At 45.9% G+C, this 18,110-nt stretch overlaps 1 protein-coding gene across 1 annotated transcript in view; it reads right to left on the reverse strand.

Moving 5' to 3' along the window:
* Nucleotides 1-14,956: 14,956 nt before the first annotated feature.
* LOC311239438 (sodium- and chloride-dependent GABA transporter 2-like) overlaps nucleotides 14,957-18,110 on the reverse strand; it is a gene marked incomplete at both ends in the record, with an annotated part of 118,304 nt that continues 115,150 nt past the window's right edge. The window contains 2 exons of the mRNA XM_084327743.1: nucleotides 14,957-15,044; nucleotides 16,438-16,549. Coding sequence (XP_084183869.1) covers nucleotides 14,957-15,044; nucleotides 16,438-16,549 — 200 coding nt within the window. The remainder of the gene's footprint in view (nucleotides 15,045-16,437; nucleotides 16,550-18,110) is intronic.

Here is an 18,110-nt window from a genome sequence, read left to right on the forward strand (position 1 = left end):
TACAAGAATCGAGTTCGTTGGTTGACTTTTTTTATTACATTGGATGCCATTTTGTCACAGGAGAGATTAGCCTCTAGGATGGAACCCAGGTAGGTAATTTCATCTTTCCTTGTGACAATATTGTCACCCACTGTAACTGAGAAGCCGTCGGTCTTGCTGAGTTTGTTATTTGAACCGAAGAGAATGGACTCTGTTTTGCCCATGTGTAATGATAGTTTGTTATCAGCGAGCCATATGCAGATTCTGCCTAGTTCCGAGCTGAGGGTTTTTTCAACCTGTAACTTGTTCTTGTCAGAGACCAGCAGGGCTGAGTCGTCCGCAAACAGGAACAAGTTGCAGTCACAAGCTGACGACATGTCATTTGCATAAATTAGGAACAGTAGCGGTCCTAGTATGCTTCCTTGTGGAACACCACAGCTCACTGTGGGGGGGGGGGATAGGGTACCGTTTACCTCCACCATCTGTTCCCTCCCCTCAAGGTAGGATTGCATCCAGCTCAAACAAATGGATGACAAACAACTTCCTAAAATTAAATGAGGACAAAACTGAAATCCTACTAGTCGGCCCTATAACAAAAAGTGAAATGTTATATAGCAATATGGGGCAACTTACTGTTCTTCTTGGATCAAATCCGAAGTCTTGGGGGCAAATTCACAAAGGGATTACGCAGCTTTTTCTGACACTATGCCGGCGCAAATAGCTCTGAAACACAGTTTGCTATTCACAAAGGAAGCGCAACAGGTGAAATTAGGTGGTAACTGCGTTCCATCAGCATTGCGTCTCTGTGCTATTTGCGGGTATTTAAAACTAGGTAATATGGGCAGAACATGTGCCCCTTTCTATGCAAATTAGCCTTGTCAAAAAACACTCCCAATTCACAAAGGCCGGTGCTAATTGCACCGTGCAGTTAAAGCGATCTTTACGTCTTGAGAGGCATCATGGCAGCAGTAATCATTGCCAGCCGTGGGCGACTCATGTGGTCCTTGGGGGCTACCTGGTGCCCGTGGGCACCGTGTTGGTGACCCCTGATGCTATATATATATATATATATATATATATATATATATATATATATATATATATATATATAGTATATGATAATGTGGGTTCTATTCACTTAACTAACTCTTAACATTAAATACAACTTTCTCACTGGCACAGCGCGGTCTAAAGATTCAGCACCATGAACAGGTCTGCTCAAAATAATTTATTTGGGGATGCAATGACGAAAGATAGTGACAAAAACAAAGGATGCAATGTGTCATGAAAATACAAATTAAGCAAGCTCTATACATTACGAAATGAACAAAATACAATACGAAATAAACGAAATACAAATGGTGAAAAATACTGTAAGATGAATAGATCTGTAGGCCTGGGCTACAAAAAAGATACAAATAAATGCAACCTGCTTTATTATGAGCAAAGAAAATTCGTTAGATTGGACATTTGAAATCGGTCTTGAATGGCCAAAACATGTCTGGATATTATAGCTTGCTAACCTTTTTTCCACCAGTGAGGAAGGCGCTTGCGTGAAGGTCCCTGGACAGCATGACCAGTGTGTGGAAATCCAACTTCCCCCGTCAAATCAAGCTCAGCTTCTTTTATGCAACAGTGGAGTCTGTTCTTCTGTATGGCAGTGAATGCTGGACCCTGAAGCCCACCCTGCAGACGGCCCTGAATGGGTGCTACACCAGAATGATGCGTGATACGACCTAGATAGATAGTTAACCTGAAAGGCATGCTGATCAGCAGTAATGCAAGGTCATGATTGTCAATTGATGGGAGTATCGATAAACAGACTAATTTGTTTATGTAGGCTATATTAAGCAGCACATATAAATGACTAACTTAGTTAATTAATAACTAACATAAATAGCATGGTAATAATACATACGTTATTGATCAATGAATGTATTGATAAATTAATTTATTACAAATGATACAGTAGAAGTCATGTTATTTCCTCATTGTGAACTTGCTGCACGATTGTCGCTAGAAAGTCTCCTGCTGTGTGGGTGTTCTCTCATTCATAATGTAACCGAGGAATTAGTCCGCCTATACTTTTACACTAGGCTATAGTCAAATAAAATCACGGGAGACTTGATATCTGATCAACATAATGGTTTTTCCTTTATTCCCCTCCTTCCTCTTTCCACTCCAAAAACACAACCACTCCAATACAATAACACAACAACGGACCTGTGACAGGCGCGCACCACAAGTTCCACAACTCTTCCCCAATACAAAACCCCAAGAGGGCGCGCAACTCCACCTAATAACGTCAGCATCAATAATAACATAGAACACATTAAAAAGCTTACATACCTCCCCCCTCCAAAAAGAAATATCCTCGTTTCATAACACAGATAACAGCATAAACACAACAACCCAATATCACAACAACGGACCTGTGACAAGCATGCACCCCAACTCGTCCCCAAAACAAAACCCCAAGAGGGTGCGCAACTCCACCTAATAATGTCAGTGTAGTGGGCACTTACATGGACACTTACATGGACTGGACATAATCCACCTACACTGTCACTTTAAGGACACAGGGCATTGTGGGTAGCTAGAGCGGCCATATGAACACTTGGCTTGGTTTGTTGTGGTATCCACGCTATGCTAATAAATGATGCACACTGATGTGTGGTCAAAGAAACTTCACTCTCTTTGGTCGTGATTTCCTGTCTCCTACATTGGTGAACCTGACGTTCTTGGACGCTTTCAGGGACGATTGAACAATGGAGCAGGCAGTCGCGCTGAAGTTTATGGAAGCAGCAGTCGCACTGAAATTGCCAGAGTTCTGGGAAACGCAAGCTACTGCATGGTTTGTGCAGGCGGAGGCGCAGTTTGCAATAAAGAAAATAACGGAGGATGACACCAAGTACTATCACGTTGTCGCTGTGCTGGGGACTAACACGGCAGCCAGAGTGGTGAGTCTACTCACAAATCCTCCGGCGCACGACAAATATGGCACGCTGAAGGCACACTTGTTGAAGTGTTTTGAACTATCTGAGGTGGAACGAGCTAACCGGCTGTTTTCATTGCAAGGTCTGGGTGACAGTAAACTGTCCGAGCTTATGGATAGGATGCTGGCGTTGATGGGAGAGCATGAGCCCAACCACTTTCTCTTCAGACAGCTGTTCTTACGCCAGTTACCGGCTCAGGTAAGGGCAAACACAACAATAAATGACTGCCGTATGTTAGCCGCGGAGGCGGATAAGTTCTTTTTGGCCAGCCAGCAGCAACACTGTACGGCCGTGTTCTACCATGACCAACCCTCTTCCTCTCACCATGGGGATTATACCGTCGCTGCTGTGGTGGCAGCCCCTTGCCAGCGAGGGAGAGACACTGGCTGGTGTTTCTTTCACACCAAGTATGGAGCCAGGGCTAACCAATGCCGTCCCCCATGTACTTACAAGGGGCCGGGAAACGCCCGGGCTGGCGCTCAACAGTGGCCATGAGCGTTGGTGGGGCCGGCAGGCTACTGTTTATTCGGGACAACATCTCAGGCAGGCGTTTCATGTGCGACACAGGGGCACAGAGAAGCGTGCTGCCTGCGTCAAGGGTGGACACCCTGGCCGACAAGCATGGGCTCCCTATGGAAGCTGCCAATAGTACTACAATCCGCACGTATGGCAGTAGGCTAGTGGAGCTGTGTTTTGGTGAGCGGCGGTTTAGCTGGGACTTTTGTTCATTTGCCACAACCTTTTGTTCATTTGAATGTACTGTCGGGGCAGCGCCTCCTGTGGGTTTGTCTAACATGTTGTCTGTTACAGATGAGTTTCACCAGCTGCTAGCCAAGTTCCCTGTCCTTACCCAGCCCACTTTCTCGTCCTCCACCAGTAAGCACGGTGTGGAGCATCACATCGCTATGGCAAGTGCGCCAGTCTACTCCCGGGCTCGGCGCCTAGATCCTGCCAAGCTGGCCGTTGCCAAGGCAGAGTTTTCCAACATGGAGAACCTGGGTATTATCCGTCGTTCTGACAGCCCATGGGTCTCACCCTTTCACATTGTCCCCAAGGCTGCCGGCGGGTGGCGCCCGTGTGGCAATTACCGCCGCCTTAACGAGGTAACCACACCGGACCGATACCCGGTTCCACATATTCAGGATTTTTCCACCCACCTGGCCCGGAAACTCATATTTTCAAAAATAGATTTAGTTCGAGGTTACCACCAGGTGCCGGTCCACCCAGCGGACATCCCTAAGACGGCGGTGATTACTCCCTTTGGTTTGTTTGAGTTCTTGTGCATGCCATTTGGGCTTAAAAACGCAGCACAGACATTCCAGCGCTTGATGGACTCTGTGTTACGGGACCTGCCTTTTTTGTTTGTCTACCTAGATGACATCTTTGTCGCCAGTACCACCAAGGCAGAGCACTTGTCCCATCTCAGGACCCTTTTCCACCGACTCAGTCAGCATGGGCTCATAGTTAACCCAGCTAAATGTCAGTTTGGGCTGTCTAGGATCGATTTCCTCTGGCACCACGTCACCAAAGAGGGGGCAGTTCCCCTCCCATCTAAGGTTGACGCCATAGCAAATTTTCCACTGCCACCCACCATCAAGGCTCTGCAAGAGTTCCTTGGCATGGTACATTTTTACCATCGGTTTGTCCCCCGGGCTGCTCAGCTAATGCGACCTCTGTATGAGGCTCTCAGGGGTAAAATCGCCAAACATGTGGTGGACTGGACGGACGAGAGACGCAAGGCGTTTGTCGATACTAAAACCGCCCTGGCCAATGCAACCAGGCTGGCACACCCACTTCCCAACACCCCTGTTGCCATCACCACTGATGCTTCAGACTATGCTGTTGGATATGAGGCGCCGTTTGGGACAAAAGCCTGGCAGAAACAAGACACCGCCTATCCAGTTATCCTGTGCGACCCAGTTGGTCCGCCGATTGGGACAAAAGCCTGTCGAATACAGACACTGAGGTCCAGTTGGTCCGCGCGCGCCGACATGTTTTGTCGAATACAGACACCGAGGTCCAGTTGGTCCGCGCGCGCCGACATGTTTTGTCGAATACAGACACTGAGGTCCAGTTGGTCCGCGCTCGCCGAAATGTTTTGTCGAATACAGACACCGAGGTCCAGTTGGTCCGCGCGCGCGACATGTTTTGATCCGCGCGCGCGGACAACTTTTGGTACGCGAGAGAGGCCCAGATGTCCGGCGAGAGAGGCCCAGATGGGTCCGCGGATGGGTGTTTTGATTCTGACATTGCTGAAAAGGGGTGTTACATACAACTTGACTTGATTTCTCCAGCTCAGGAACGAGGAAGTAAATCGTGTTTGCTCTGCATCAGTTACCGGTAAGGTCTTAATTCATATACATTAATATTGAAATGCATTTATACTTAACTTTACCGCATTATTCAAACGTGATAGGAAGTTATGAGTCACCATGCAGTCCATTTTGGCTTCAGAGATTACATTAACACTATGATCGCCACGTCATTCCGAGCCATGCTCATTCTGCCGAAGACGCCGTAACTCGTCTTTGATGTCAATATTTCAAAAATCTGTCATCAAAATCATATTTCCTTTCCGGAGCCCTGAGACACACTGCTGATCTCCTCTCAACTCTCTAGCGGTTCAAGAGCGCCATCTGGTGGCCGATCGGCAGATTGCCAACCGGATATTAACCTTTGAACCGGTAGTACTCATCCAAATGTGGTCCAGCCACTCGCTATAGCTCCCACGACTCCATCTTGAAACACTGGATAATAGATTGCTCGCCCTAACTCAATAAACAACGTTATTTGGACGTATATACTATTATACAACCTGGAAATGGATCGGGCATTTCTACATCCCATAATAAAAAAAATATGTTCCACGCTCATCTGCCAGCGGCGCGAGGAAGCCACGGTAAGATTCAGCGTTATTTTCTAACGTATTCTATACTAACTGATCTGATGAACATATGACCCACTCTGGATGAATCATCTAACGCTGCCCACGGAATTATAAACGATCCCCCGCCCATCCGGTCATCATCAGATGATATGTAGTAACTCCTAGAAGCACGTCCAGTTGAAACTTTTTATCTCGCACAGATTCCTACCAAACTGTATTTGATCATCAATATAATGCATTTAGGGCTATAAATCACGTTCTGAAGAAAGCTGCAGAAAACGATAAAAACATACTTATACTTTAGACCATATTTTAGTATGAATATGTGAATGAAAAAGTTTAACGTTGCTACACCCTGAACAATACATATATGACATTGAATGGGCCATAATAATGGCAATGTAGCAATAGAATTTAAAAAGTTATAGCCCTGCAAAGAAGGGGAACTTCTCCATAGACAAATAGAGCTGGCGAGGGATGGTAAATTATGAATTTAACCCATGGCGATTAAAGTGTTAACGTTAGTGTGGAAATCAAACAACTCTAACCAAATGCTAATAATAGTTTTCACATTCTTGTTGGGTGTTACATTAGCATGTTGTGAGTAACCATATACATAAATGTATAGATGTAGCAGTACACTGTCTATCTGTATGTCATGTATGTCATATATGTCCTGATGAATTGAAAATGGGGGGACCCTGATGTAAACAAGACGAAAGTCTTTCTCTGGTCTGCATCCCCTTAACAATTGTGTGTATTGAGCTGTACTGTTTTGTACCCATTCTGCAATCTGTTAATAAAGTTTTCAATCAATCAAACCACAAGAGATGAAGATCATTGATTGATTGATTGATTGATTGATTGATTGAGAAAATAACATAGCTGTAGCTAGTACCAGTGGTGTGTTCCTCAGTACTGTATATTTGCATATCGTATATGTCACAAATGTAACAGTACTAAATACCTGTATGTCATGTATGTCCCTATGTCATGAATGTCATGATGAGTTGAATCTCTATGGCTGATTGGCTGTATTGTTATTGTGTAGATAGAGTGCTCACTCTCTACATCTCTATGGCTGTATTGTTATTGTGTAGAACTGTAGATCAGTGCTCTCTCTACATCTCTATGGCTGTATTGTTATTGTGTAGAACTGTAGATCAGTGCTCTCTCTACATCTCTATGGTTGTATTGTTATTGTGTAGAACTGTAGATAGAGTGCTCACTCTCTACATCTCTATGGCTGTATTGTTATTGTGTAGAACTGTAGATAGAGTGCTCACTCTCTACATCTCTATGGCTGTATTGTTATTGTGTAGAACTGTAGATCAGTGCTCTCTCTACATCTCTATGGTTGTATTGTTATTGTGTAGAACTGTAGATAGAGTGCTCACTCTCTACATCTCTATGGTTGTATTGTTATTGTGTAGAACTGTAGATCAGGGCCCTATTCCCCGTACCTGGTTCAACTAAGTCGATCAAGAGTCCCATTATCCAGATTCAATTAACCCGATGTTTGAATCCGGGATTTTCCTGTTCCTCGAAGGTGGATTCAGTCTCGTTCATTTGAACCAGACTTGAGACTCAGGATAATTGCGCGCGCCCGCCTCAGCTGAAAAGACAGCAAGTGTCGATAGCAGAAATCCTGATTTTCTAACGGCATTGATTGATTGATTTAAAACTTTATTAACAGATTGCAGAATGGGCGTGCCTGCTGGCAGTATAGGCTTATGGAATGAATAATCAAATGAGATCTTGCTAGCGAAAATAATTAGTTCAGCTCTTTCAGAATAACGATAAAAACAAGCCCAAATAGTATATCTAATTGATACAAATTATATCATGAGAATATCTGTATGTGCTTATGTAACAGAGGCAACTCGCCCCTGCCACGAATTCGACCATGCCTTGAGTGGGAGTCGAACCCCAGGCGTCCGCACTGCGGGCGACATCACAAACCGCTGCGCCAAGAAAGGAATTCCCTTCTAAGCGCTCAGTTTGGATGCCTCTGGGGAGTGAGTTTTACACCCGTTACATTCACCCCCCCTAAACTCACACCACCCAAGGCATCCGGGTCACGGCACCAGTGTAACAGAGGCAACTCGCCCCTGCCACGAATTCGACCATGCCTTGAGTGGGAGTCGAACCCCAGGCGTCCGCACTGCGGGCGACATCACAAACCGCTGCGCCAAAAAAGGAATTCCCTTCTTTGGATGCCTCTGGGGAGTGAGTTTTACACCCGTTACACTTAGGTATTATGTACTATATAAATACATGGTTTCCAAAGAGAGGCTTGGAGGGAGGCTTGCAGTTACACTATTAATCAGGTTTTAATCTGTTTCGGACCTAATCCATACATGCATTGAATTGATTACCATTTGGTTTATACCAGTGACACCTCATGTTCATCATCAGATAACAGTGCTTGAAAAGATAAATGCATTTTCTCAAATTCATTCATCAAAAACATCAAAGGCTCATTCAATTTATCAAGTCACGTCACGTCATCAAATCCATCAAACAGAGTGTAACGGTTGTCATCTGGTCAGAGATTGAAGAGACGGAACTGCTTTCGACTGTTTATTGCCTATAAAAAGACATGAAATAAAAACAGCTGTAGTGTTTTCCTGGTCACTGTACATCTGGTAGACCTCAAGCAATTGGGTATAAGCCTGCTCCTTTTATAATGTCTCAATGACACAGTATTTATAAAAGTACATGTATTTTACATTCTCATAACAATTAAAATAACAAACCCACTACTTTCCATTACACAGTATCATACCATTAATTTGCAAGTCTATACACCAAATTGGTAAACTTGCACGACCTGCTGGACATAGCGGGAAGTGCATCAGTAGATTTTCAGCAATATAATGACGTCGAATATAACATGTTTGCATTACGTATGAAGCCACATACCTATAAAAAGACATGAAATAAAAAACAGCTGTAGTGTTTTCCTGGTCACTGTACATCTGGTAGACCTGCATGTGTAACATAAAATGATACATTATACTTCCTTCTCAAGATTATTGTAACAAGAAAGTATTCGCGCCATGACACGTTTCCTCAGTTCTAACATTTGTAAAACGCAACACACATCTAGAACCAATACCAGCGGTCAAACCAACACAGCTATCATTACATTATGTAATACAGTGAGCATTATGCACTAGGTTACTACAGTTTAATGTTTAGACAAATTCTAACCAGAGAAATTAGTGAAATAGCAGAGCTACACTTCAATGGGGAACCTACCTCAAGCAATTGGGTATAAGACTGCTGGGTAGGTAGTGGTACGGTGTCCCCACAGAGACATGCAGCGTGATATACAATGACCTCAACACGTCACCAGATGGCTCCCAAAACAAATACGTTATGATGTTTCTCAATTTAGATAAAATTCACATGCAAACAAATATCATTTCTAACTCTGTTACACCCACCCCCACTGAATTTTGGCGACATTGAGCACCAACTACGTACTACCTACTAAAGGCACAGTACAACACAACCACACACACACTGGGTCTTCAAAATAACAAAACCAACTCCAAAAGTATCCCATAAGGATGAAGTGGTATGAGAACAACGCTCTCAATCCAGCTACTGGCGGTAGGGTGCCTTGTACACCCCACAAGACCCTCATACACTGTGTAGTATAAGCCCATGAAAATAAATCATCCCAACATAAAAAAAAAATTATGTAAGATAAATTACTCTGGACTGTCAAAACCTAGAACAAGGAACCTGTGTCGCGAACAACATCCTGCCTTGACATGGTCTGTATTAACCTGCTAACTGGTTTGATAAGGCGGCCAAATCTAGACCGAGCCTGATCGGTGTGCACGGGTGGACTCTGTATGTCACTGCACTGCACATTTCTCGCCCTATCAGTCCGTGTCACAGTGTCAAGTGAAGGATCCGCCTGCACTCTGTGTATAGAACTGTCAGCATCAACAGTGACGGTCACTGGTCCATAGTCACAGCTCACAGACCGAACCTCCATCTGGCCCTCAGGTTCCTCTGAGATGTCTCGAGACACAGAGGCTGCACTGCTTATGTCTGTAATGTCGGCCTGCGAAAGACTAGGAACGGACAATTGTGTAACCCATTCTCGGGTCCTTCCTTCAGAGTCCACAGATGCTGGGCCAGTCAAGAGATCCCCACTCCCTTCCTCAGAGATGTTCTCTGTGTTCTCCCCCACACCGTCGACACTTGGAATGGACGATCGGGTCTCAGGTATGGATGAGGCAAGGTCGGACACTTCACTCATGTCATCCACAGGGATAAAATTGACAAGCATCAGCAGGTTCCTATGGACCACCTTCTCACATCCAGCAACTGTGTCACAGATCTTGTACGTATGTGTCTCAGCATTCATGCCCACCACAGTGTAGATGGTTGATTCCCATCGATCAGTGACTTTCCTCTTCCCCCTCTCCCTCTTGTTCGCCAAGAGCACCCTGTCGCCGACCTCAATGTCAGACCCCTTCACTTTCCTGTTGTAGAGCCGAGCATGCCTGTTCTGCTCCTTCGTGGCATGTTCCTGGGCAATGGCCATGGCCTCCCTCAGATCTTTAGTGAGAGATTCTACATACTTGTCATAACTCGTCACACATGAGTCATTCAAGACGGTTCGGAAGAGGACATCTACAGGTAGACGGGGAATGCGGCCAAACATGAGATAAAAGGGGGCGTATCCCGTCGTCTCATGGACCGTACAGTTGTACATGAATGTCAACGTCTGCAAACGCTGTGGCCAGTCAGCCTTTGCTTCAGGTGTCAATGCACGGATCATCCCACCCAGGGTCCTGTTGAATCGTTCCACACTACCATTTCCCATTGGATGGTAGGGTGTTGTGTGCGATTTCCTGACACCTGAAACTCTGAGAAGCTCACTGATTAGCTGACTCTCAAAGTTTGCCCCTTGGTCGCTGTGGATCCGCTCTGGGAACCCGAAGACACAGAAATATCTGTCCCAGAGAACTCTCGCCACTTGCTTGGCTGACTGGTTTCTACAGGAAAACGCCTGAGCCATCCTCGTAAAGTGATCGGTCACCACCAAGACATCGACTGACTTGTTTCTGGAATCTTCAGCTGACCAAAAGTCGATACAGACAAGCTGCAGCGGTCTGGTTGATGTTATACTCTCTAAGGGAGCTCTCCCCTCAGGTTCGACTGTCTTGCTGACGATGCATCGCTGACAGTGGCGCACAGTGAACACCCTTCAGAACCTCAACCTTGAGTGAATCAGGCACGACATACTTAGACCGCCTTGCCTTGGTGATCTGGTCTCTTGAAACTCTGTACAGCACACCATTGCTCACAGCGAGCTTCTCCCAGTGCTTCAAGTATCTCATGACTGTGACAGACTCTTTCACTCTTTCTCTCCTGGAAGGTCTCCGACATCTCTCCACGTAATACAGGACACGGGAAACGGTTCTGTCTTCTAACTGCCTATCACAGAGGTCCCTCTCTGTGTGGGCAGGCAAAGAGTCTTGTCCAGGCGGAACCAACTGAGGCAAATACTGCAGCACTGCCACAGCACGAGCCCTTGAACCAGCCTCCCATTCCACATGTGATTGTACAACAGCAGACACATCTTCCATCTCAATGGATTGAGTATGCATGTGAATGGGACTGCATGAGGCCTGAGCATCGACACTCATCGGGGGGTGTTCCCTGTGACCACTGGAAACCCGAAAGGCATCTTGAACAGAGCCACTCGACATATCCCTGACTTGGGACAGGAGACTCAGGTAGGGCTCTTCCAGCAACCTATGACCAACACTGTCCTTAACAAACGGCACACGGCTCAGGGCATCAGCCACAACGTTCAGCCGGCCTGGCACATACTTGATGTCAAAGTCGTAGCTTGCCAATTTAGGTACCCAGCGCTGCTCACAACAGTCCAGCTTCGGCTTTGTCATTATGTGAGTCAGCGGGTTGTTGTCAGTCCAAATTGTAAACTTGTGGCCCTTCAGCCAGTGACTAAACTTGTCACAGACTGACCACTTCAAGGCCAGAAACTCCAAACGATGAGCTGGATAGTTCTTTTGAGACTGAGACAAGGACTTGCTGGCGAACGCAATAGGCCTGGCTCTGGTTTCGCCTTCCTGGACTTGTGACAGGACAGCACCAATACCATCCAGGGATGCATCCGTCGACAGCATGAAGGGGCGGCTGAAGTCAGGGTGAGCCAGGACCACCGTGTTAACAAGGGATGCCTTCAGCTTCTCAAAAGCCTGTTCCTGGTCTGAGGTCCAGTCAGAGGCTCTCAACTTCTTGTTCGACAGTCTGTACTTCCCCTCCTTCCCTTTTCTTCTCTCGCCCTTTAACAGAGAGAAGAGAGGCTTGGCGATGGCGGAGTATCTGGGAATGAAGTGCTGGTAATAGTTGATCATCCCCAAAAACGATCTTATCCGCTTCTGTGATGGGTTCACCCCATTGGGCTCCATGAGGTCAGCACTCGTCATTTTTGCAATGCTCTCAACCTTGCTGCGGTCTGTTGACACGCCCTTCTCATCTATTATGTGACCGAGAAATTTCACAGACCTTCTAAGGACGAAGCATTTCTTTGGGGCCAACTTCAGGTTATGACCACGCAGTCTGTCGAACACCATTTTAAGGCGCCCCAAGGCAGTCTCCTCATCTGGAGCTGTTAGAGTTATTACTAGATCTATCTGTTATTATCAACAAATGTCTGAATACATTAAGTTTTGATAAAGTTTGATAAGGTCTCTAAAAGTCAGAATGTGTGTCTCAATGTTGACAGACACACGCTTCTGCTTTCTTCCTCTGAGCTAAAGCAGGAAGTCCCACTGGACCTCTCTGTAAGGGGCCAGTTATGTAAACCAGTTCCTTAAACAAAAGCCGCTGTAATAGCACTTTCCACTGAATGTGAAGACATGTGTATATACTGAGAGGGTCAATGGGGGGCGCCATGTCTCAGATGATTAATTGTATGTTGCCTGATGAACACATGATGTCCTCTTTGTTCCCTGTCCTTTCGCGCTCAATAAAGCTGGTTGTGAAACGGGAAGTACCTCAGTGTGCTCTGACCAGAGACACACTCCTGTTCTGCAGACAGTATAAGCTGTTATTACATTGTGTCTTGTTGTTATTGGGTACTGGTATTGAAAGTGCAGTTAAAGGCACAGAGTGAGAAATCATTAACAGGAGCAAACACCAAGTCATCCAAGTAGCACAGTAAACTCAAGTAGTTCTGGTCCCCGAAGATACTGGTCATCATGCGCATAAAGCTCCCGGGGCTATTGCAGAGGCCCTGCGGAAGGTGGTTGTACTCATACAAGCCCATGGGCGTGGTGAAGGCTGAGTACTTTCTGTCGTCCTCATGTAATGGCATGTTATAGAACCCGGAGGTCAAGTCCATTGTACTGAAGAAACAGTTGCCACCAAGCGCAGCCAGGCAATCCGCCTGGTGAGGGAGAGGATGAGCGTCCTTTAGGGTCCTCTTGTTCAGCCAACGGAAATCTGTACACACACGGAGATCGCCATTCTTTTTCCACACAAGTACCAGAGGAGACGCGTATTCACTGGTGGACTTTCGGATGATCTCCTTCTCCTCCATCTCACTCAGTACCTGGCGTAATATCTGATACTGGCCGGGGGGAACCCGCCTGAATGGGAGCCGGAATGGTCTGTGGTCAGAGAGGTGAATGCGGTGTACGAAGTCCTTCGCTTCTCCACAGTCAAGATGGTGGCGTGAGAAGATGTCCTCATACCGCACAATCAGGTCAGCCATCTTCTGTTTCCAGCTCTCTGATACATCACAAGACTGGACGTCGAGACTGCTCAACCCAACTGACTCAAGTTTGTCATCAGTGGAACGTACCTCGGCAGAGGCGGGCATCTCCACTTGAGTGCAACTGACCAGGGGGACCTTTGGAGGGTCAGCGACATCCATGTCCTCAAGCGCCATGCAGGAGAAGACATCGGCCAGCTTTGCATTACGCCTCACCAACACGGGCCTGTCAGAAGTATTGATGAGCTTCAGTGGGACCCATCTGTCTCCCCACAATGGAGTAACAATCCTTGCTACCAAAACTCCCCTCGGGGCCGAGCTAGCAGATGTGGGCTCTGTCATTACGGTGCTGCCCGGAGATACAGCAGTGTCTTTAGGTAGTTTTCCCCATACGAGATATTCACGGCCAGGTTCAAGGCAAACAGCTGAATTGCACCTCACAGTGCCAACTTTGTCCGGCACGTCCTGACCTCTCCACGGACTCAGACCAGAGAGCATAGATAGGAACTGTTCAGATTCTTGATCTTTGGCAGTGCAGGGGTCGGATACAGCTTTCAAGTAGGAATCGCACAGCTTAGACTGACGAAGGACATGCTTAATAACATTAGTCCCCAGTATCAACTCATCATGCTGTCCCTGAACAACGAGCGTGGGGACCGACATCTTACAGCCATACACTTCCATCTCCACATCGAAGGCAGACTTTGGCGTGACACGACGTCCACCACATCCAACAAGGACCACGTTCACATTGATCTGGTTGTGCTCAGTTATCACTCCAGCCTCCCTCAGCTTCATCTCTGCTGCCTCGCTGATGCTACAAGCCATGGACCCGCTGTCCAGCATGCCACCCAGCGTTGTTGTACCACCCACACCCACAGGTGTATAAAAAAGACTGTCACTGCTGCTAATCCTGTGTATGTTCTGATACACAACAACTTCTGAGTCATCACTTGAATCCTTCACAGACGTATAAACCGTCTCAGCATCAGATATATAACTAGTTTGGGAGTTCACGTCGGGACCTGTACTGCCTCCCTTCACATACAGGTCAGTTAGTTTCCCCCAAACTGAGGTTGGGAGGACTTATTGGCCTGACAGTCCCTCTTTGTATGCCCAGGGGCCAGACAGGCGAAACACAGCCTCTCATTCATGCAGTGTGAAATGGTGCTATGACTAGAGTCATCACAGACCCGACAAGCTTGCTCCCTGGGACGTCCCCCTCCAGGGGTACGCGGGAACCTCCCACCACGCATTGGAGTAGTGACATTGCGCTGCTGCATTTTCTCCATCATCCCCTGAAACATGTCCACCATACGGCTAAGAAGCCTCTCCTCCGACTGCTGGAGATTCTGACCGACAACTGCCGTAGAGGTGGGGCGTGGGACATGGCAGAACTCTCCTTGAACTGGGACAGAACCAGGAGAGGGGTAAGGAGTATGACACTCCTGGTGTTGGGCTTGAAGAGAGAGAGAGATAGGACTCTGGGTGTGGCACTGCTCAGGTACTGACAAACTGGCTGGTGATGAGCTAGACTGCTCATGGAGGACAGTGGTGGTGTGACTCTTTAACTGCACAGCCCCACTGACTCTGCTGCTAGCCCTCAACTCCCTTTGGTAATCATCAATCCTCATCTGCACATCTCGTGAGGTCCATTCATGGATTGGCTTACATTTCAGAGTGTAGGATAACTCTGGGTCAGGACAATGTTTCACAAACATGAGCGCCACCTCATCACTCATGTTCCCTGCTTGCTTGCCCTGTCTGTGCAGACCCTCAATAGCTAGGTCTGCTGCCTTGTTCAATCTAATCCAGTAATCGACTGGGTTTTCTCTGGGTTTGGGCAGGGTGGCATAGAAGTCCGAAAGAGGGAGACATGAGGATGCATCACTGAAGTACTGAAGGAGGATATTGTAAATCAGCCCAGGGTCTCTATTGGCATCAAGTGATGGATCACTACGTAGGCCGATCCTCACAACATCTCTAGCTTTACCCCTTAACCGACTCAGAATTTCCTCAGCCTGCTCAAGCATAGGTATCGCCTGTTTCCTGAGATGAGACTTAGTCATGTCAATCCACTCCTGAACTGAACACTTATCAGAACCGTCACCTCTGAATGTCTGGGGTTCTCTGTCTGGCCTAACCTGAACTGTCACATGTGGGGCTTCCTGCCTGGTAGCTTCCCTGTGCGTATCCTGACGTGAAGTATCCTGGAGATCGCCACTCATGTTTATTACACCAGATGACATCAACTTTGCGACTATAGACTCGCCAATCTGGGCACCTAACTGCCCTACCATGTCTGTGAGGTGGTTCATAGCATCAGCATCGCTACTAGGTGTAGAAGTGTGAGGACCCTCCCCCATGACCTGCCCAACAGGAGCACAACCTGGGCTCTGACTCAACCCTGTACCCCTACCGCTGTCAGCCATGGACCGGGAACGCCCCACCCCCCTATCAAACTTCCTGGTGACATCGCTGCCGCCAGCATAGCCACTAAACGCCAAACCTCTTCCCATCGATAGGACTGGGCTGGCAAAAGTATCCACCCTATCGTCATCAACTCCCCCCTCAGACATTGCAAGTACTCGCGTTGTGTTAAACTACGGAATATCAAATGAAAAGAAAAAAATAAAGAAAAGAAAAAAAAGAAAGAAAAAAAAAGAAAATTATAATCAAAATAATAATTATATATATATATTTTTCTTTCTTTTTAACAAAACAAAACAAAAATAATCGTCACTCTATGTATGGGAGTGAAAACACTTCGCTCTGACCAATATACTAGTTACAGATCTGACCACACACTGATCTTGTACACAATTCTGGACAGCCACACAGCATCCACGGCGATCGGCTTCGAGCTGATCTTGAAGATCCAGAAGGTCACGGCACCAGTGTAACGGTTGTCATCTGGTCAGAGATTGAAGAGACGGAACTGCTTTCGACTGTTTATTGCCTATAAAAAGACATGAAATAAAAACAGCTGTAGTGTTTTCCTGGTCACTGTACATCTGGTAGACCTCAAGCAATTGGGTATAAGCCTGCTCCTTTTATAATGTCTCAATGACACAGTATTTATAAAAGTACATGTATTTTACATTCTCATAACAATTAAAATAACAAACCCACTACTTTCCATTACACAGTATCATACCATTAATTTGCAAGTCTATACACCAAATTGGTAAACTTGCACGACCTGCTGGACATAGCAGGAAGTGCATCAGTAGATTTTCAGCAATATAATGACGTCGAATATAACATGTTTGCATTACGTATGAAGCCACATACCTATAAAAAGACATGAAATAAAAAACAGCTGTAGTGTTTTCCTGGTCACTGTACATCTGGTAGACCTGCATGTGTAACATAAAATTATACATTATACTTCCTTCTCAAGATTATTGTAACAAGAAAGTATTCGCGCCATGACACGTTTCCTCAGTTCTAACATTTGTAAAACGCAACACACATCTAGAACCAATACCAGCGGTCAAACCAACACAGCTATCATTACATTATGTAATACAGTGAGCATTATGCACTAGGTTACTACAGTTTAATGTTTAGACAAATTCTAACCAGAGAAATTAGTGAAATAGCAGAGCTACACTTCAATGGGGAACCTACCTCAAGCAATTGGGTATAAGACTGCTGGGTAGGTAGTGGTACGGTATCCCCACAGAGACATGCAGCGCGATATACAATGACCTCAACACGTCACCAGATGGCTCCCAAAACAAATACGGTATGATGTTTCTCAATTTAGATAAAATTCACATGCAAACAAATATCATTTCTAACTCTGTTACAAGAGCATCTCCTCATATATTTTAATCCCAGTTACAATATCACAATAACGTGTGACACTGTCACAGTGATACAATTAAATACTCCACAGATTCAGATTCCTCATAATTCATATCCACAATCCGCGCATAGACGCTTCAGCTTGAATGAAACGCATCCGGGTGCTCCGTTAAGCAAATACACAGCGAAGAATATTAAACTAATCAGAGCCAAACACCCGATAGGTTTCATTCATTAAAAATATCCCAGCGGGATTCACATTTGCAATGATCCGTTTAGTCCGTTATTAAAATAACTGTGTGTGTCGCGACTCGCGAGCGCCGTATCCGTATAAATATGACGTGCGGTGCATTATATAGGACAAAGTAAATTCATAGGCTGAATATGATTTATTATCAGCGTTACTGCAGACCTATTATTTTACATTTCAAACGAAGCACAAAAACATAATTCAGAATGGCATAATGGGATCTAGACTGTGAGAAATATTTCAGGAAGGGAGCTGGGATTTCTTTGCGGGGGTGTGGCCATAGTTCATCCAGCTAACTGAATTTAACCCTGCCCTCGACCAGGTTCAAACTTTTTGATCTGTTGTCATAGTGATTTAGACAATCGAGTGTCGGGGAATGGAAAGGTCTGGCTTAAGTCAAGCTATGCTGAA

Source organism: Notolepis coatsorum (genome assembly GCF_963971535.1).
Source record: "Notolepis coatsorum genome assembly, chromosome: 13".
Taxonomy (NCBI): domain Eukaryota; kingdom Metazoa; phylum Chordata; class Actinopteri; order Aulopiformes; family Paralepididae; genus Notolepis; species Notolepis coatsorum.